General features: G+C 35.3%; 2 protein-coding genes across 2 annotated transcripts; one reads left to right on the plus strand and one right to left on the minus strand.

Annotated features, from left to right (window-relative positions):
• The first annotated feature begins 12,044 nt into the window (after positions 1–12,044).
• LOC143575543 (protein TIFY 8-like) lies at positions 12,045–15,671 on the plus strand. The gene is made up of 6 exons (XM_077059894.1): positions 12,045–12,270; positions 13,002–13,186; positions 13,971–14,392; positions 15,024–15,111; positions 15,191–15,299; positions 15,598–15,671. The coding sequence occupies exons 1-6, from the start codon at positions 12,045–12,047 to the stop codon at positions 15,669–15,671; spliced, it is 1,104 nt and encodes a 367-aa protein (XP_076916009.1).
• A 275-nt stretch (positions 15,672–15,946) lies between these two features.
• LOC143575552 (NADP-dependent malic enzyme-like) lies at positions 15,947–20,160 on the minus strand. Its single transcript, XM_077059899.1, has 17 exons — positions 20,052–20,160; positions 19,829–19,949; positions 19,674–19,748; positions 18,619–18,770; positions 18,440–18,545; positions 18,296–18,361; positions 18,103–18,198; positions 17,739–17,894; positions 17,544–17,642; positions 17,335–17,436; positions 17,091–17,189; positions 16,930–17,019; positions 16,770–16,847; positions 16,613–16,687; positions 16,438–16,528; positions 16,224–16,352; positions 15,947–16,035 (listed from the first exon to the last, which is right to left on the minus strand). Exons 1-17 carry the CDS (start codon positions 20,138–20,140, stop codon positions 15,947–15,949), a joined length of 1,713 nt encoding a protein of 570 aa, XP_076916014.1. The 5' UTR covers positions 20,141–20,160.
• Between the last annotated feature and the right edge of the window lie 364 nt (positions 20,161–20,524).

Here is a 20,524-nt window from a genome sequence, read left to right on the forward strand (position 1 = left end):
TCTCTGTAGAGTCTGCAGAAGGCTGCACTTCAATTACCGAAGCTGGTTGGTTAGCCACGGGTGGGACATTAAGTACAGGTGCAAGTGCAGCTACTTGAACATCTTCCAGACCTCTCAAAACAGCACACAGTAGAATTGACTGATTGTCTTCAGGTTGTGCTTGCGTTGTCGCAAAGGCGGGAACAAGAGAAACAGCCGGTGCTGTATACATTCCTCGAAACTGTTTGAATAGTCCTTTATAGTCAAACATCCAATTTGGACCGGTGTGTGCATCGGTAGGGCTCAATTATTGCCAGTCTATGTTGTACGATTCCAAGATCACTCGTGTTTTCTTGTTGTAGACACGATAAGCACTTTTGTCAGCAGAATAACCAACAAAGTAGCACTCATCCGATTTTTCAGCAAACTTGGAAGTTGTAGCGACGTTTGTTTGAAGTACGGTGCGAGGACATCCAAACGTCCTGAAGAAATTGACTCTTGGCTTGTTTCCATAAATGACTTCATAAGGTGTCTTATTCAGTCTTTTATTTAGCAACACACGGTTCTGGGTAAAGCAGGCAGTATTGATAGCTTCACCCCAGAAAAACAAAGGAAGTTTGGAGTATGACAACATGGTTCTAGCGGCTTCAACCAATGTGCGGTTTCGTTTTTCAGCCACCCCATTTTGTTCGGGAGTGTAAGGTGCATTAAACTGACGAACGATTCCCTTGTTGTGACAGAAGTCATTGACAGTTTTGTTGTAGAATTCTGTTCCATTATCACTCCTTATGCACTTCACTCTTTTGTCAGTTTGGTTCCCAACCAAAATGATGAACCTGAGCAGAAACTAAGCCGTCTCATCCTTGTGTCCTAGCAAAAAAGTTCAACTAAAACGTGAAAAATCATCAGTAATAACCAGACAACAGGCTTTTCAACCTATTGCCATTGGTTGAATGGGACCGAAGAGGTCCATATGTAATAGTTGAAGAGTGGAGCTTATGGAATTAACAGTCTTGGGTCTGTGAGGGAGTTTGTGCTGTTTGCATTTTGAGCAAGATAAACGTTTTTCAGCACAATGAAAAGATTTTACGGGCAAACCTCTCACATGGTCACCTTTAACTAACTTATTCAAGTTTTTAAAGTTGACGTGACCCAAACGTCGATGCCATAAGGATGAATCGTTCTCCGAGGCCTTGGACATCAAACAAGAAGTAGTACGCATGGAATAATTACTTCTCATGTCTAGAATGTAAGCATCATTGTGCCTCGGAGTACGTAACAGAATCCATTCTTCTGGGAATTTAAAACCAGGTTTAAGAATAAGACACTCGTTTTCTGTGAAAAGGGTAGACGATGCGCTAAAAGTAGTTTAATATTTATTAACTAAATTAACTAAAAATAAACACTAAGTAATACTCTAGACTCTCTAAAACTCGACTAAACTACTAACCAGCAAGTGAACCGATCGACTCTAGTAAAGGTAAGTAAGTCCGGAAATCGAACCCATGATACTCTTTAAATTTCGTTTATTAGCTAATTAGACTCGACTACAAAACACGACTTATTAATTATATTTGTTTGGGAGATTTTTAATTAAAATACTAATTTAATACTATAATTAAAAAACAATTAAGAAAACAAGTAATTTAAACGTAAGCAAAGTTTGTTGTGAAAATAAGATGATGATGATGATGATGAGAAAACTACCTAGGCTAGACTCCCCTAAATTTCAGTAATGAATTCACTCGGGAAAATATTTAGCTATGGACTGGGATCGTAAAATTGACACTTATAAGAAAACCCGAATAAGACCCCTGACCCTTCTCAAGAGAAACCTATGGATTTCTAACAAGTTTTAACACACACCAGTATTAAAAATCAAGTTCGCTTACGGTCACCCAATTGTTTATAATTTAGTTTCTTTATACGAAATCCTACCTTACAATTTACTATACTTAATTGATTTGATAAACAATAATAAATAATCAACCCTCCTTACAAAGAACTAAATCTAGCAAGATTAAATAGTAAAGACGTATCAATAACCTAGCACTTTACAGATTTTAGGTTAGCAGCACACTTAGATTTATTTGACAATATTATTCCTATGATCTTATCATGACATCAATCATAAAATAATCAAAAACACAAAGTAATTGACCTAATAGCAATCCTATCATATGACAAACAATAATCAAGGAAAACTATGGAATAAAACTCATCAAACAATCCTAAGTATCCATATGCATCAATTAATTATAGATAAATCTTTTACTAAATCATAAAACCGTAATGATAAACAATCCCAAAGTCAAATCAAAACATCAAAATAAGTTCATCATAACCTAGGCAGTTCATGCAATTTAGCTTAGCATCTTAGGTTTAAACAAATCAAACAAATAAGAATTCATGGCGATAAAATAATGAAAACCAAAGAAACAAAAGATAAAACCCGTGTTCTTCGCCTTCAACTAATACGCACAAGACCAGCTGATTCTTCGACTCCAAAGCTGCTGAAAACTCATCTCGGTCGCCTCGGAACTCACCAAATTCGGATGGACTTCAAGGTATGCTTAATGGTGAGTTTAGGGGTTTTTTTTATAGGCAACAGGGGTCTAAAAATAGGTTAAGTCGGTTAACACATGGAACATTCTGGAGATGGGCTGACAAAGAAGCCGCCACGCCGCGCGGCGCTCTGGTGATGGTGTGGGGGGGGTGGCCGGCCTAGCCTGTCCGGTTCTCTCCTGGTTCGGTCCGGTTCGTTTCCTGATGTGTCGGTTCTCCGGTTCTGCTTGTTTTTGCTCATTTTTCGCCCTCTTTTCACCGAAATTAAAACCCGAAACCTAAAACATAAAACCATGTTAGTAGTATACAAATCTTACGAGAAACCGAACATAAACTAATAAAATATTAAATAAAATGTATACGAGATTAATGTATAATAAACGTTATATTAGTAGAGTAATGCTTATCGCATATTTGTGGCACGTTGAGAAGGTTGTGGTTGAGCTGTTCGACCAGGTTGACATCATCAAAGGTCAATGTACCATTGCAGACCTTGCCTTGTTTTGTTATTTCTCCTCTAACGTCACCGGCAAAAGAGACATGCCCACCATCGAATGGTTTGATGTCAAACAACAGGGACTCATATCCTGTCATATGTCAGGTGCAGCCACTGTCCAAGTACCAAATACTATTGATAGGCCTTCCAGGCTGACCCTACACACATGAACAACAAGTTAGTGGAGGGTTTCCCGAGACGTACTTGTCTCGGGAAAATTAAACAGAAAATCACGTAGTTTAATTTTATGATTCCTAAAAATATAATCTTTTGGAGAATCGGAATCAGAAGAGAAATCCCTCGAGGAACTTGAATTATGATTTCCTCAGTTTTCTGGATTGCCTTCTCTTGGGTTTGGACTTAACAACAAAATCCTCGGTGTGTTTCTTGTTGAAAACATTTGAAGGGCCCTTCGGCTTTTCAGCTTCTGAACCCTTTGCTAACCTTTTTCTTTCCCTCTAAGTTAGCCAAAATGGTTTCTTTATTTTCTTCTCACTTTTGGGTTTGAAATCCATCTCACTGGCAGTGGAGTGAGTTTGGTTAGACATGCCTGACCAAACACACTTTTTAAGTCCTTTTGTTGCTTGTGCCAGTTCTTGCAGTGTCTCGCAAGATGAGAAGGATTTCCACAAACCAAGCAACACTTTCGTTGGTTGCATTTATAGACATCATAATCACTGAGATATGTGGGATAGGGTGATGTGGTCTGGTTAACATACTGGTAACCTTTATCTGACTGATAATTGTAAACATTTGAATGATGAGTTGCAAAATAATTTGATTGTCTAGGTTTCTGTCGAGAGTAGTAATAGGCACTATCAAATTGATCATAAAATTGAGAAATATTTTTACAATTTGTATTTTGAGAAAATGAGGTTTTCTTAGGTGGCACATATTTATAGGAAGTGCTTGGTTTTTCATTTTCAAAATTTGATTCTTGTTTTCTCAAGTTCTCAATATCATGATCAATTGATGAGAAACTAGGACTAGTTTGTTCATCAACCTTGGCTTCAATGGTTTCGTCAAAAACAGTTTCACATTCTGAATCAGATGAAGAACATTCACTTTCATTACATACATCTTTACAACTTTCATCACTAGAGGTTTCACAAAATACAGCTTTTGATCCTGACATTAGACTTCCCAACATAGATTCACAAACTTTATTACAAACAGGATTGTTAATTGACTTTGTCAGACCCACACAAGACTCAAAAAGGGGTTCTAACTCTCCATTTTGCTTACAACCATGGTTAACCTTCCCACAATCACCATTGATTATATCACCTGCTCCACAAGACACATTCACGTTAAACTTATCAAATGATTGAATTGGAGCAGCAGTTTTTGATGCTAAAGGAACAAAATTCACTGGTTTTGGTATTCTACCAATTCCATATGCCATTTCTTCCTCGGGAGAAGTGTTATAGATAAAGTGGGGCAAGCTAGTATAATTATCGTTCATTGGTGGAGGTACCGCTGAATAATCATATCCCAGTCCCGCTTTAACTTTAGTACTTCTCTGGGCTCCAATAAGATCATCCATTTTCTCAGATGATGCTTCAAATCTTTCAACTTGTTTTTCTTTTCTCTTTTATCAAAAGCATCAAGTTTCAACTTTTCAATTTCATCTTTTAATTCATTAACTATGTTTTTATAATATATAACATTATGCTCCTTTTGAAAAATTTTAAGTTTAAGATTTGCCACATCATTACGATGAGTATCAATCTTCTCAACGTAAATCTTGTCAGCCTTTACATATTCAGCATTTAATTGTCGAAGTTTTCATTTTATTTCAAAACTTCGTTTTGATGATATCTATAATATGTAACCTTATCAATGCAAGCCTGAGAACAAAGATTTTACCTCATCGAGTGGTGATGCATCAGAACTTGCAGCTGAAGATGAAGAAGCTTCATTGTTGGAAGTGAAAGCCATTCCTGCCATGTTGAGAGGATTACTTAGCTCCTAAAATTGATCATCCCAATCCACAATTTGGACATCCTTTTGAGAGACAAGGGCTCTTGAGTTTGATCCTTGATTGCCCTTGTGTAGATGACCTCCAATTCTTGGAGTTGAGCTGCTTGGCTTGTGCACTTCATGCTTCTTCCCGGCTGCCTTACTGTTTTCTTCATCGGTCACCTCAGTCACACGAATGTCGTTTGCTGGTTTGGGAGGATTTGTGCACTCCCTTGCAAAGTGACCTATCTCACCACAGTTGCAGCACCGAAGCTTGTCTTTATCAAAACCAATTCTCTTCCGATCAGAATCCTTGAAACTATCTTTCCCATATGTCTTCATGAAGTTGGTGGCTCTGTGCATGGCCATAGCCATCTGGTACTTAATGTCCATCTTCTCGAAATCCTTTTGGTTAATGTCTTTTAAATCTCTAGCTTCAAATTGAGGCGGCAACAGCTTTCCTTGCATCAACTCTTCGTGAATTGACAGAAATGCATGAACCAATATTACATTTGAATCGTTCAGCATTGGAAGGGCTTCACAGTAGCTTGAACTTTTGCTTGGCTGATTCCTTGACGAAGATGAAATTCCTTGGGCCTTCAAGGCTTGTTCAACTGCACTATCAACTGCTTTCTGAAACGAGCTAGACTCAGATGACCCTGATTGACTTCCCGTTGAGATAAATGTTGTAGTCTGTGATGACACACTTGAGGAGTACTTTGGAATGGTCACATGGTACACATTCTGCTGGGTTTTGCTTATAAAAGCAGTTGGAATTGTTGATGCAATACTCATCCCAGCTTGATTAAGAGAACTCAGATGATTGTTCATTCTCATTTGCTCATCCATTTCAAATGACTTGATTGTTGAAATCAAATCAGTGGTTGCCATTGCATTCAAATTTGTGGTTCTCTTGATCGTGATTGTGTTAGTACTCCAACTATACGGCAAAGAATTCATCAACTTGTGGTTGACTTCAGAGTTGGTGATGTTGACACTGGCAGCTCTCATTCTAACCATCATCTTTTCAAACCTTTTTACTAAGTCCAACACAGTTTCACCTTGATGATGGTTGAACATATTGAACTCTTCTTTCAATAGGGTTTTCTTGTTTTCCCTGATTTTAGCATTGCCCTTAACCTTCTCAACAAGTGCATCCCACAAACCCTTTTCACTTCTGTGTTCACGTAGAGTCTCAGTGATCTCATTTGAAAAACAAACGGTTAAAGTGAGATATGCTTTCTTGTCTTGTTCTATCAAGGCTCTATCATTATCATCATAGTTTTCAGGAGTCTTTAGTTGTTCCCTAGCTTGAGTGATAGTTACGGGAACATGAGGACCTTGCTCAAAGCATCTCATTAAGTCAGAGTCAGTCAATGAGATGAAATTCATAAACCTCCATTTAAAATCGGCAAAGTTATCATCTAAAGTCATATACTTTGGAGGCTTAGTAGGTGTTCCTACTTGGTTCTCTAATAACAAATATCCCTTCAACAGTTCTGAATCAGTACTAGCCATGGTTGCAACAGTCTCAAACACTTAAAAACTTTAACAGATTTGAATTTTAACCAGATAAGAATTTCGCGCGAAAAGGTTCTTACGCGAAACGAAAAACTATGAGAAGCGAAATGATGAACAGTGATGCGAAGCGAAGCAATCACGCGAAGCTAAAAGCCTATGCGAAGCGAAAACAGCATGCGAAGCGAAACACCACGAGAAGAGAAACACCATGCGAAGCGAAATGGTTACGCGAAGCAAAAATTATGCGAAGCGAAAAAATCTCTGATGCGAAAATGTTTTAGATTTTCTAGAAACAATCTTTCTAGGGATCTGTCCACCTAATTTTCAGATCTAGTCAAAAGTTGGTACACTGACTTTCATGCCATGCGATGCGAAATTCTTAACTTATCACTTTTAACAATTTTTAAGACCGTAACCTTGATTTTAACACTTTTAAACCCAATTCTTTAAGATCTAAAGCTAGTATACTTGTTATTTTCACTAAGAACACTTTCTAAGACATTTTTCATGAAATTTGAAGCCGATTCTTTTTGGTTTTTGTAGTTTTTCTTGTTTTTGTGGTTTTTCTTTGCAAGAAGCCTTCTTTTCTTTTCCCAAGATCAAAACCCAAGGTTGTGATTCAAAAACCCTCAACTAGTGAGCCGAAGCTCTGATACCAATTGTAGGTCCCGAGACGGGTGGATCTAACAACAATCTTTGGATCAACCGAACTTAGTGCTAGCGAAAATCATACCAAGTCACCTAAGTGGTCTCGGATCTTAAGAAGTTATTTCGGGTTTAGAGAGGAAGAGTGAGAGAGAGAGAGAAAGAGAGGAAAGAACTAGAAAGAAAGTAAAGATATGAGAAGTTGGAGAATTTCGCAAAAGGTTCTTTTCTCTCATGCCATGCTTCCTATTTAAGGATGCAGCCATGCTTCCTATTTAAGGAAGCATGCATGAGAAATGTGTCATTATCAAGTGCCCAATGGGCTTGTTTACATTATTTCTCTTGGGCCATAAATACAAACAACATAAAAGGCCCAAAACATACAAGTTCAATACAAAAGACTTAATCAAACAAAAAGGGACCTAACACTAACCATTGGCTTATCAAATTAGGAGGAATGGAAAAGGAAGATATCCTCCTTAATGTGTTCGGATTGCACTTGTTTAAGGGTAAGTAATTTCATGAACTAAGGTGTTATTTTAGTTGAAAGTCTCGATAACATTTGAACACACATTTTTTCAACAAGATTTTGGCATATAACTAAATATTAATTACTAAATATTAATTTCAGTCTCGATGGTCTACTTTGACCACTATGTTTTTTGTTGTTATACACCTTGAATGGTAGGTGCTCCCTCAGAGGAGATGTTGAATCTGTTTTAAAGGAGCCGTGCGTGCATTTAATTTTTTTTTTCTCAGTGTAATTTATTTATAAATTATGAACGCCATCCTTCTATCGTGAATACTCTAGAGTAATAACCCGTGTTACACATGGGTGGAAAACATATCAACAAACAATATAAAATTTAAACTACGCATTCAGTCAACACAAATATTTGACACAAATTTTTTACCCTCGGATGTTACAAAAGATGTTAAACTATATCTATAACATAAAAAGAAAATACTTTATAAATAAACAATGTAATAAATAAGAAATAATATAACATAAATGAACTATTAGACTTGAAAAAAATAAAAAACACATATTAGTAAAAGATTTTGTAATATTAATTGAAAAGTAAGTTTACAAATACATACCAGCTTTAAAATGTATCACATTAAGTTTCCAAAAATCTCTTTTTTAACAGCCTTATTTAATTTTTTTAAATGTTAATAATTGTTCTAAAGAACTTTTTTTTTTCTTTTAGAGTGTTTTCTATAAATAATTTTCAGAGATATCTATATTTTTATAGTATTTTTCATGTCATTTCTTAATAAATAAATAAAGAAAACTTAAAGAATATTCGGTTTGATCACCATTCACCGGCTCTTCATATTTCCTCAAGAGTAAATTAATTCATTGACAAGGTGGTTATTAATTGGAATAAATAGACTTAATAATGGAGTTAATTGCATTAATTTGAATAAATAGATTTAATTGTAGAATTAATTGAATTACATTGAAATGCTTATTTTAATTTAGTGGATTAAAAAGAATTGTGAATATATGGAAATTATTGATATGGAAATGTGATTACATGGAATCCTATGTGGATAGGCTAGAATAAGGACATGTGGAGAGAATCATCTTACTTTAATATATTAGTAAAATGTTCCTAATTGTTCTAAAGAATGTTTTTTTCTTTTTTCTGTTAGAGTATTTTTTATAAATAATTTTCAGAGATATCTATATTTTTATAACATTTTTCAAGTCATTTCTTAATAAATAAATAAATAAATAAAACTTAAAGAACATTCGGTTTGATCACCATTCACCGGCTCTTCTTTTTTCCTAAAGTGTAAATTAAATCATTGACAAGGTGGTTATTAATTGGAATAAATATACTTAATCATGGAGTTACTTGCATTAATTTGAATAAATAGATTTAATTGTAGAATTAATTGAATTAAATTGGAATGCTTATTTTAATTTAGTGGATTAAAAATAATTGTGAATATGTGGAAATTATTGATATGGAAATGTGATTACATGGAATCCTATGTGGATAGGCTAGAATAAGGATATGTGGAGAGAATCATCTTGCTTTAATATATTAGTAAGATGTTCATAATTGTTCTAAAGAACTTTTTTTCTTTTTTCTTTTAGAGTGTTTTTTATAAGTAATTTTCAGAGATATCTATATTTTTATAGCATTTTTCATGTCATTTCTTAATAAATAAATACAGAAAACTTAAAGAACATTCGGTTTGATCACCATTCACCGACTCTTCTTCTTTCCTCAAGAGTAAATTAAATCATTGACAAGGTGGTTACTAATTGAAATAAATATACTTAATCATGGAGTTAATTGCATTAATTTGAATAAATAGATTTAATTGTAGAATTAATTGAATTAAATTGGAATGCTTATTTTAATTTAGTGGATTAAAAATAATTGTGAATATGTGGAAATTGTTGATATGGAAATGTGATTACATGGAATCCTATGTGGATAGGCTAGAATAAGGACATGTGAAGAGAATTATCTTAATTTAATATATTAGTAAGATGAGTTTAAATAATCAAAGGCATTAACAACACCAATATTGATCTTATTCAAGAACTAAACATTAAAACTTAATCTTGTCTTTTATCTGAGTTCGAGAAAAATATAATATTAACACTGATATCAAAGGAGGGAGCAATCTTGAATGTGTGAAAAATTTATAAAAAATACAAACTTGATTAATAAGAATATCTTTGGCTAAATCGACAACATGAATACAACAAGAAGCGCATGTATAAGGTTGTAAAGCGACAAAGTTATCTCGGTAGGCCTGAAAAAATATGTATAAGGTATATTTGGTTGGCGTTAATGGAATGAAAGAAGTAATGAAATGGTTAAGGGAATGACATTGATCATTACCATTCATTTGTCTTGTTTGTTAAACTTATAAAATCGAATGAATTATTATTTTATGTTGTTTGGTAGCAAAAAAGAAAGAAAAAGAAAACGCATGAACAAAATATAAATAATAAAAACTACCAAATTAACTTTGCAATGGTAGCAGCGGTGGCACAGACGATGACAATGGTAGAGCGGTGGCGACGATGGTGATAATTGGTTGTGACAATTGTAGTAGTGGCGGTGACGGTGATGTGGCACTAGTAGCGGTGGTGATGGAGGTAGAGGTGGTGGCGATCAGGTGGTTGTGACGATTGTAGTAGTGATAATGATAGTGGTGGCGGCATAAGTGGCCGTGGTGGTGGTGGCGGAGGTGACGGTGTTGGTGGCGGAGGCGTTGGTGGTCAAGTGCTGGTGGCGATGGTGGTGGTGGAAGAGGCAATGACGGTGGTGATCAGGTGGTGGCGTAGGCGGTGGTGGCGACGGTAAGGTGGTGATGGCGGCGGTTGTGGTGGTCAGGTGGTGGCGGTGGTTATCAGTTGGCGTTATTGAGGGAGTATGGTGAGAGAGGAATGAATAAAAAAAAGAAGGATTGGGGGGTGGGGCGAAAATGAAATAAATTCCATATGTAATGATTGATTCCATTCCTTTCACCAACCAAACATCATTTTCTCATTCCCTTACAATGACTCATTTCATTCCCTTTGTCATTCCCGTATACCAAGCGCTACCTTAATTCTTAACTTAGTTATCCTTTTCATTTAAGTCCATGTTTTTATTAAAAAAAATAAAAATTGCATAACCTAAACCATAACCAATAAGCTAATTTAAAATTTTATTTGTTAAAACCCAATAAAAAACAATTTTACTTAAAGAGCCATTTTTTATCTCACAATCAAACAAAAAAAAATTAGCAATTATTGGAGACAACCTTTGGAATACTGCCAATATATATATAGGGTCCTATTAGGGATACCCTCCTATATGCATCGTATAGAGCTATATGGGACGTATAGGCCCTCATATAGCTCCTCATGTAGTAGTATACGGAGCGTATAGGCTCTCGTATAAAACTATACGGGGCGCATAGATAGATGATGGGTATCCTTAGAACAACCCTATATATATACCTGTATATATGATCAGGAAGTTAATAATAGTAAGTTTGTGATACTATATAAATTATTGAAAATTATAAAATTATTTGTTAGCGGTCAACTATGAACAAAGTACGAATATTATATAAAAATCCTTAAAAGAATACTTCTCAATGTATTGTACAATGATATGTCAAAATCTTGTATACAGGAAACCCCAACATATAACTACTATAATACTTACCTTATCATTTTGGGTATCAGCTTTCTTCAAGCATCCCAATCCCTTGCTCCATAGCTTTCTAGCTTCTTATGTGGTTTTTTAGTTTTTTCAATAAGTGGTAGATATAAAAAAAAGGTGGTGATAGCGTGACAATGTTTTTAGGATTTTCTATTGAGTGAGTTTTGGGTATTTTTAAAGAATGAAGTTTTTATGATGTTACAGCTGACCAGGTAGATTTTTTTTTTCTTTTTTTTGGGTGTTTCATTATTGCGGATGCTCTAACAACTTCGGTTGCCTAGTTTTATTAAATTAAAATATTATAATAATCAGTTTCGTTAGATAAAGCAAATGAGATTCTAGGTTTAAGGAGTAATGATCAAAGTAAAGTTGTAACTCAGTAGATCCATCCAACCTCTCTCCTCTCTCACACACAACACACATTCTCACAAACGGTTCAGACAAAACATCCACACTCTCGGACAGAGCAACCACCAGAACAACAATAAGCTTTTGGTCTTTAATGCTATCTCTCTCTCTCTTGATTCTCTTTCATATTTTCATGAAACTACAAAAACATACACAAAACCCTTATTTTTCTCTCCAAAAATATATTTAAACAAATCCCTTAATTCTTTCTTTTGCACTTTCTCTCTCTCTTTGATGATGATGACAATAATAATAATAAGTGATAGATTTGAGATGAGATTATGGCTGCCTCCTTATTAAATATTATGGCAGACAACAGCAACAATAATAATATTAATATTAATATAAATTATAATGTCACTGATGATGTGAAACCCACTGTGTTACATGACTTTCTTGGCCGTGGATGTGCTCCGGCTGCCGGTGGTGGTTCTTCACCTTCTGCCTCCGTCTCTGGAGGTGGCCGAGGCGGTGGGCTGGTTTCCACCACTTCTGATCTGGGTTCTGGTAAGTAGTAATCTCTTTATCTTGATTTTTTCTAAAGTTACGTTTTTTTTGGATTCTTGTTTTTTCAGTTTCCTTGAATTGATGATTATTTTTGTTGAATTTTTTAAAAATATTGTGAGTTTTCTAAATTGGGAAATGGTGATTGCATTTGGTACAAGTGTTGATGCATTAATTATATGTACATTGTAGCATGATTTCACTGGATTCGGTACCTATCTGATGACAATGTGTATCTCTATGATTTTTGATTTGGGTTTTATGGAGTAGGTATGCCTTTTAGTGGGTTAGTTTAGTTTCTTCAATGGCGTCACCATAGTCAGTACCATCTCCATTAAAAATGATTCTACACATATACTATGTGACATCATCATATAGCGGTATAGCAATATGAAAATAGTCATACAGGTCGTTATGACTTTGTCAGTGGTCATGTCTTTACCATATCACACACGTATAGTTTTATATATGGTATTATTTAATATGGCCGGTATACAAAACATTATGGTCCGAATGATGTACTAGTCACGGCCTGTGAAACCATTTTCGTTACGTCATACAAGTGTATGACCATACGGCCCATGTGACATGTCAATGATGTCTATATAATGTGCCTGTGACATATCTTTTGGAGTCGACCAAAATACAAACAGACAATATTTTGGAATATCTGAAGCAAAATGTTCACGTTTGTGCTTTTGATTGATGATATGCTCTTGTTTTAACCATGGCAGAAAGGCAGCCTGGAACATTTTTTGAAGGGGTGCCTTATTTCAGTCAAAAACCAGATTTTTCAGGCTCCAAGATTCGGTACTCTGGGAGTAAACGTAGTAACTCTGATTTGGGTTTTTTGCCCCCTACAAGAGAAGTTATCCCCCAATTGCGGCCAGATTTTCCCGAGACCTCACATTTGATGAAAGTACGTTTTTTATTTGTTGAAAGTGAATAGCGGAATTCTTTTTTTTTCTTTATTATATAATTAATTCAATTCTTTGCCTTTACCATTCAAATGATTACAATAAAGTGGCACGTAAATATGTAACAAGTTGTGTCACAATTCCCTTTTGAATGACATGTATACGACTCCTAATGCTTCTTGTAGTAAAGCAAGTAATAACTTTCCCACTAACCAACCTAGTTTCCACCTTGGTTTTAAAAGGCGAGCATCGGGAGTGCATAATTGCGCACATCATATGTGATCTGGTGCATTGCGCCTTATGCAACTAGTAAGTGTTTGAACAAATTAGACCAGTCAATTGTAATGAGTCTTAAGAGTTTTTCAAATCTGAGTGAGCAAATCAGATGGTCAGTAGACCAATAAGTTTGGGAAAATTGAACAAATTAGACTACCAATAAAGCAAGTCTAGTCATAGAGATGATGAGAATATCTTATATTTTAGTATTTCAAAGTCAACATGTTAAAATATTATCTAGATATAAAGTTAAATATATTATAATAGCGAACGTCTCATATACGCTATGCACACGTTTCGCACCAGTTTTTGGATCAAAACGCATTGGAACGCCTAATGCCTTTAAAAATTTAAGTTTCAACTGCCAAAAGCCTTTTAAAAACAAAGTTTCCACCGATTATCATTACCACTGATAAAAGTATCAGTTCCAAACCTTTTCAAAGTTTTTCATGCAATAAATGAAACACATCACATGAACCCATTCTAATGTATGATATGTTATATGGTTAGATGCTAAGAAATGTGGGTGGAGAGCGACCGAGATGGCCACACGAAGACGAACCATTCATGGGCATGCATCAAATGAGGCCAACATCATCATCTCACATGGTACAACAACAGCCAACCAATGCATCTAAATGGGATCGAGCCATCCCTGTGAACGTTGGGCCTGTCCTACAGTACCCTGCGCGTACTGCTCAAGTTGCTCTACCTTACAGTTATCAACCGGCATCTTCAAACAGATTCAAAGATTCCAATGCAGGTTCACCATTGATGTCTCAGTCAGCTGCTGATGAAGGATCAAGAACTGGAATCAAAGGGTCTGGGATTTTAAGCTCGGCTAACGTTGGTGGTACAGTAGGTGAACCAAGCAGCAGCAAGTTGAAGTCACTAATCAGTAACAATGAGCCCGGTTCTTCAAATCCGCCTACGTAAGCATAATAACTCTGTTTAATATTCTATCTTCAACGGTGGTGCGGTGGTAAGCACCTGTTTCCTCTCTAACGAAGGTCTCAGGATCGAATCTTGCTTCACTGGTTTCCTACCATAAGATCACTTGCTTAGGGCTGTAAACGAGCCGAGCTGAATCAAACCAGGGTGGGCTTGGGCTTGTTTTATCTTAAAAATGTTGAGCTCTAGCTCGACTCGCCAAAAGCTCAAGCTAGCTCGTTTACTTTTTACAATTTTTAATAAATTTATAATTTTGTATTTTTTAGACACACTGAAATATACAAAAACAAAATTTAATATGTTAACATACACATAATACAAAGTTTATAAGCTATATAATTTGTATATATACATATTAAAAATTGGGACATAAATATTAAAATTTTGGTTTTAGTTCAACCCAAACGAGCAAGCTAATGAGCGAGTTTTACCTTGGCTCGGGCTCGGCTCGTTTGTATCAAGCGAGCCTTGGTTTACCTGTCCCATTGATTTGCAGGCTATTAACGGGTTCTCATAGTTAAAAAAAAAAAAGATAGTAATAACTCGGTTTAGTACACTGATGAAGTTGTAATTTGATTTGAGATTTACTGTTTTTAATCCTTATTATCACAGACATCAAGGACCTTCATCTGTTAGTCGGCAGATGACCATATTTTATGGTGGCCAAGCCCATGTGTTTGATGATGTTCACCCAAACAAGGTCAAGATACATACTTTCTTTCAATGATCACTCTTTCTGTTACCGTCAGTACTATTCATTGTTGCAATTTCGGTTGCAGGCTGAGGCAATAATGACCCTAGCTGGATCAAATGGAGGATCATGGTCAACCAGTTTCTTACCAAACTCATCTCTGAAACCATCTGGTGGTGAGCCTGTTTCTTTGAGTGGTAAGAGTGACATTCAGTAGTCAGTACCATTAGTTAATTTTTCACCACACGAAGGATGCCAGTTTTGGTAATTATACTTTTTTTAAGACGGACTAGTGAGCACAAAACCATCATTTCAGCTACAGACAAACGTACCCAATAAGTCCCATTCAATAATAAAAAATGGAACATGAAAACGTGACTAAATGGGTCCCTAGTTAATGTATAACTATGAGACCGGACGTTGTTTAGTATAACTTCCTAACCTACCCAACAACCTACTTTTAAGGATTGAAAATAATGTATTATTTTTGTACAGGAGGGCAAGGTAGCTTGTCCATGAAAGATGCAAGAGGATTTGGTATAGAAGAAAAGAGTGACGAGAAACAATGAAGAATGAACAAGCTTAAAGGTAACTAAATTCATCATAAACGGATGATTATTGCTGTAGGGAGTTGGATAATGGTGTAGTTTAGCTATAACTATGAACATTTGCAAATTAATCTATGCACCTCAGTTGTACTTCAAATGCCAATAAGTTTCAGTAAAATCTTGAAACCTGTTTCCAAACTCGTACTAATAGAACCGTTTATTTGTCAATGTTTAAACTAATATTTTTTTCATGACACAATGAATCTTAAATGATTAAAACGCACGAAATAAAGCTATCAACGATAGTTGGGATAGATCGGGGAGAACATGCAACTCTCAGCAAATTTAACGAGATCGTTAGGACGAGGTTGAAGAGAAGCTAGACCTGAAAAACAAATACAAAAATTACATTTGTATATTTTAGTGACCGTTAGAACCGGTTAAGAAAAACTCATGGGCCCACCAAAGCTCAGCGCACACTGAGCAGGTGGCCTTCGAGGGTTAGACAGAAAATCAATAGAAGGGTAACAACTAAACATTAACTTTTGTAAACTAAACATATTAAAGATTTACCGAGCTCGTATGCCTTCTCAGCTACTTGGGCTGCAATATGTGCTGAAATCTTTCTGATACAAGAAAACGGTGGAAATAAATATCCTTTGGCATAGTTTTCATCTGTTACTTGTGAGGCTAAACCTTCAGCTGCATGAACATTTTAGGATTTAACATAGTTGTTATAATCGTTGGTTAAAAGTTAAACTCCTCGAATGTCATATTTTTCACTTACATGCTGCCAGAAGCAAATCATCATGTACACGTGTTGCCCCGCACATGATCAATCCCAAACCGAATCCTGGGAATATGTAAGCATTGTTTGCCTGCATGTTTATTGAAGAAATTAACCATAAGACGTTTGAAAACGCTAATGAAACGGTTCAAGTGTTTTTGGGCCAGGCTTAGACCTGGCCAGGCACGAATACTTTGTCTTCATATGTCACGGGATCAAACGGGCTCCCACTAGCGAATATAGCTTTACCCTACAAAAAAACAAAATATAAAGATATGACATTGCAAAAATGGAAGTTGAAATAGAACAAAACTTGCTAGTAGTTTTTGTACCTTGCTCCATGTATATGCTTCTTCGGCGGTACACTCTGCTTGTGAGGTTGGATTTGATAAAGCCATAATGAGAGGTTTCTACATACGCGCCATTTGATTAAATAAATATAGAGTTTCTTAAAACAAACGATTATTTATCGTTCTTGAGAAGGAAACTAACCTCGTTATTAGCTGACATGGTTTCGATAACTTCTTGTGTAAATTGTCTCCCCACACCAGATGTTCCTATTAGCACCGACGGTTTGATTTCCTACATAACGAAGTCATATAAGCGCATTTTGCATAAAAAGAAAGAAAGGTGAATGGCGGCAGGCTTTGTACCTTTACGGCGTCTAAGAGATTATTAATCGGTTCGTGCTCGTGAGCCCATGGAACCTTAAAGTGTGGAAGTGACTCTTTACGCGAACCCACAACCAATCCCTATGTCATTAAAACACACTTATTAAGCATGCTTCCCTTAGTAGTCAACCCATAAAAGTTGATGTTTACTAGTAATGATCAAACATGTTATTATCTGACTATCACAACTTCAAACACTAGCATATAATATATATGTTTGTCATACCTTAGAGTCAACAAGCCAGATCTTTTTGCGAGCCTCTTCTACGTTAACACCCGTCTGCTTCGATATTTGCAGCGCTATAAGTTCTGCTATTCCCGTACCAGCCTTTAAACAAGAATGACAATCACATGTGACAATTGAAAACTTATAATATACACTGCTAGTTAACAAAAAACCAACAACTAGTCGTTGGCATTATTAAAAAGAAATACCTCCCCGGCACCTAGAAATAAAAATGTATGATCAGAGAGGGTGCCACCGATTAACTTCAAAGCCGAAAGCAAACCACTAAGAACAACAGATGCAGTACCCTGAAAAAAACACAGAGACAAAACATATGATGAATTTTTCTTATTAAGTAATCTATTTTCTGAGCACATATTCTTTAATTCAGAGCTGCTAGTAACCTGTATATCGTCATTAAAAACAAGATGACTTGTGCGGTATCGATTAAGCAATGTAAACGCGTTATGGTTTGCAAAATCTTCATACTGGATAAGGATTTTCTCTCCATAGTTTATCTTGACTGCATTCATAAACTCCTCTAACAAGGCATCATACTCCTACATAAACCAAAAGATTATTATTCTACCTCTTTTTAAAATAAAATAAAAATAAATCTTCAAGGGTTGACACATTGGTATCATATTCATAATTTGCCTTGTGGGGTCAGTGAGTTTTCACTAACGGGTTCTCACGGTAAAATTAATAATAATAATAATAATAATAATAACAACAACAACAAAATAAGGTAACAAGAATTAACAATACCTCTCCTCGTGCTCGATTTTGCTTTAGACCAATGTAGAATTCATCGTTAAGCAGCTTCTCATTGTTTGTTCCGACATCAATGGTTATAGGCAAGCACTGTAACAGATATTAAGAAACCGCAGTTTAACTTCTATAAAGTTATCAAAATGCTATAGTTAAGGCTTCAGACGAAAGTATAATTAGTTATAATTACAGCCGAAGGGCGAACTCCTCCAAGTGCGGTGTACAAAGAAAGCTTTCCTACAGGTATCCCCATTCCCTGCGCATAATAATAAGTTTTAAATGTTTAGACAAACATGTTATGCTTTTGATTATCATATCACGTTAGAAATCAAACCTGGCAACCAAGATCACCGAGGCCCAATATCCGCTCACCATCCGTCACAACAATCACTTCAATGTTTCTCTCAGGCCAGTTTCTCAGCACCTCAAGAACACGCCCTCTGATGATCACATATAGTTAAACAACATTACAAAGATTACATATAAAACTAAGAACATGAAAATGAATTATACTTGTCTTTTAAAGAGATGTATATTCCTTGTGGTCGCCGAAAAATGCTCCCAAATTTCTGGCAAGCTTCACCAACTGTGGGAGTGTAAACAATTGGGAGCAGTTCTTCCACATGATCAATTAGAAGCTTGTAAAACAACCGTTCATTTCTCTCCTACAACACACACAATTCAAGTAAATGTCTGTATAAATGTTCACAACTAGGGTGTAAACAAGCCAAACCACTCGTGAACTACTCGAGACGAGGTCGCTAAAATTATGTTTGATCGAGCAGAGATTAAATGAGCTCGAGCTTGAGCCTAAGAAAAAGCTTGTTTAATATAGGAATACAAGGCCGAATTTCACTTATTGAGCTCTAACTGGCTCACGAGCCTCATCGAGCTTTTTAATTATATAAATTTTTATTTGATATATGAATATTATTGTTATATATTTTCTTATGTCCCTTCCAACTATATAGGATTTACAATCATATCTCATATTTTGAGACAAGATTACAAGGAATATAAAATATAAATGGTAAACATATATATTCCTAATATACAATAGTTCTATAAATTTATTTTATGCAACAATTGTTATAAAAAAATAGCTAAAAAGTAATATAAAGGGTAAACATATATATTCCTAATATACAATAGTTCTATAAATTCATTTGTGCCACAATTGTTATAAACAAGAATAGCTAAAAGGGTATATTAAGTTATATACTAAAGTTTTAATCCTAATATTCAATAGTTTCTATAAATTAATTTTATGCAACAATTGTTATTAAAAAGAATAGCTAAAAGTGTATATTAAGTTATATATTAAAGTTTTAATTGAAATACTAAAAAAAATCTAATTGTATATTAATTAATTAATACATAATAAACAAACTTTACTCAAGTTTGTAAAACTATTCACAAACCTAGTTTAAGCTTTAGAAATAGATCTCTAAACTAGGTTAATCTTGGACTTTAAAAATAAAGCTTGGAACTCAGGCCACCTTGTATGGTTAGAAATAGGTCTGGTTTTTTTTTTTTACTTTTTTTTTTCTCATTGGATCGAAAAGTACCTGAAGATCGATCAGAGCAATGTATTTTTGCAAAGGAACCTGGTATTGACGGATCAATTGCAACACTTTCTTCTCCTAATTATCATAACAAAGAAAACAATCAAGAAAATAATAAAAGAAGAAAACTTGAATGTGTACAAATGTCACAAACTTACTTGGAGTTCTTGACTGGATATTGTGGGAGGAAGAAGCCCAGTTAAGTAATGAGCTTCTCTTTCTCTTTCGGTAAAAGCCAGCCCCTTGTTATGGCGCGGGTCTCGCAACAAATTGTGCCCGCTGGAGCGCGCAAATTTATTAATATAACATTTGAGAAAATTGTTAGAACAATATGATCATAATGTAAGCATTTATTAAACGATTAAAACCGCACGAAATCACCTGGAAATCGACATGTTCCAAGGAGTAACAAGCTGACCTCCATGAACACAACAATTGTTATCAACCGCACCGTCTCCATCGTTTCCCATGATGATCACCCTCAAAATGTCTGAAAATAACGTGACCAGAATATGTAAACAAAAACATGAAACCAAAATACGAAATATTAATCCCATTAGAGAAGAATATTAAGGGAACAAGATGAATGTACGACCTACCACAAATTTTTTATTAAATTTTTGTTATTCAAGATTGATTAAATGTGGAGGATGAAGAAACCTTGATATTGTATGTGATTTTTATAAAAATGGGAACTTGAAATGTGAGTGTGTGGAAGAGTATGATACGAGAGAAATGTGAAATATGTATATGTGTGTGTTCAAGAGAGAAAGTAGGAGAGTGACCATCTAAATGTTGAAGGTTTCTTATTCTCTTTCATGCCTATTTTGCTGCAAGATTTGAAGGTTTCTTCC

This window comes from Bidens hawaiensis, unplaced genomic scaffold (assembly GCF_021521415.1).
Source record: "Bidens hawaiensis isolate Kalapana, Puna unplaced genomic scaffold, B.hawaiensis_p1.1 tig00001412_1, whole genome shotgun sequence".
Lineage (NCBI taxonomy): Eukaryota > Viridiplantae > Streptophyta > Magnoliopsida > Asterales > Asteraceae > Bidens > Bidens hawaiensis.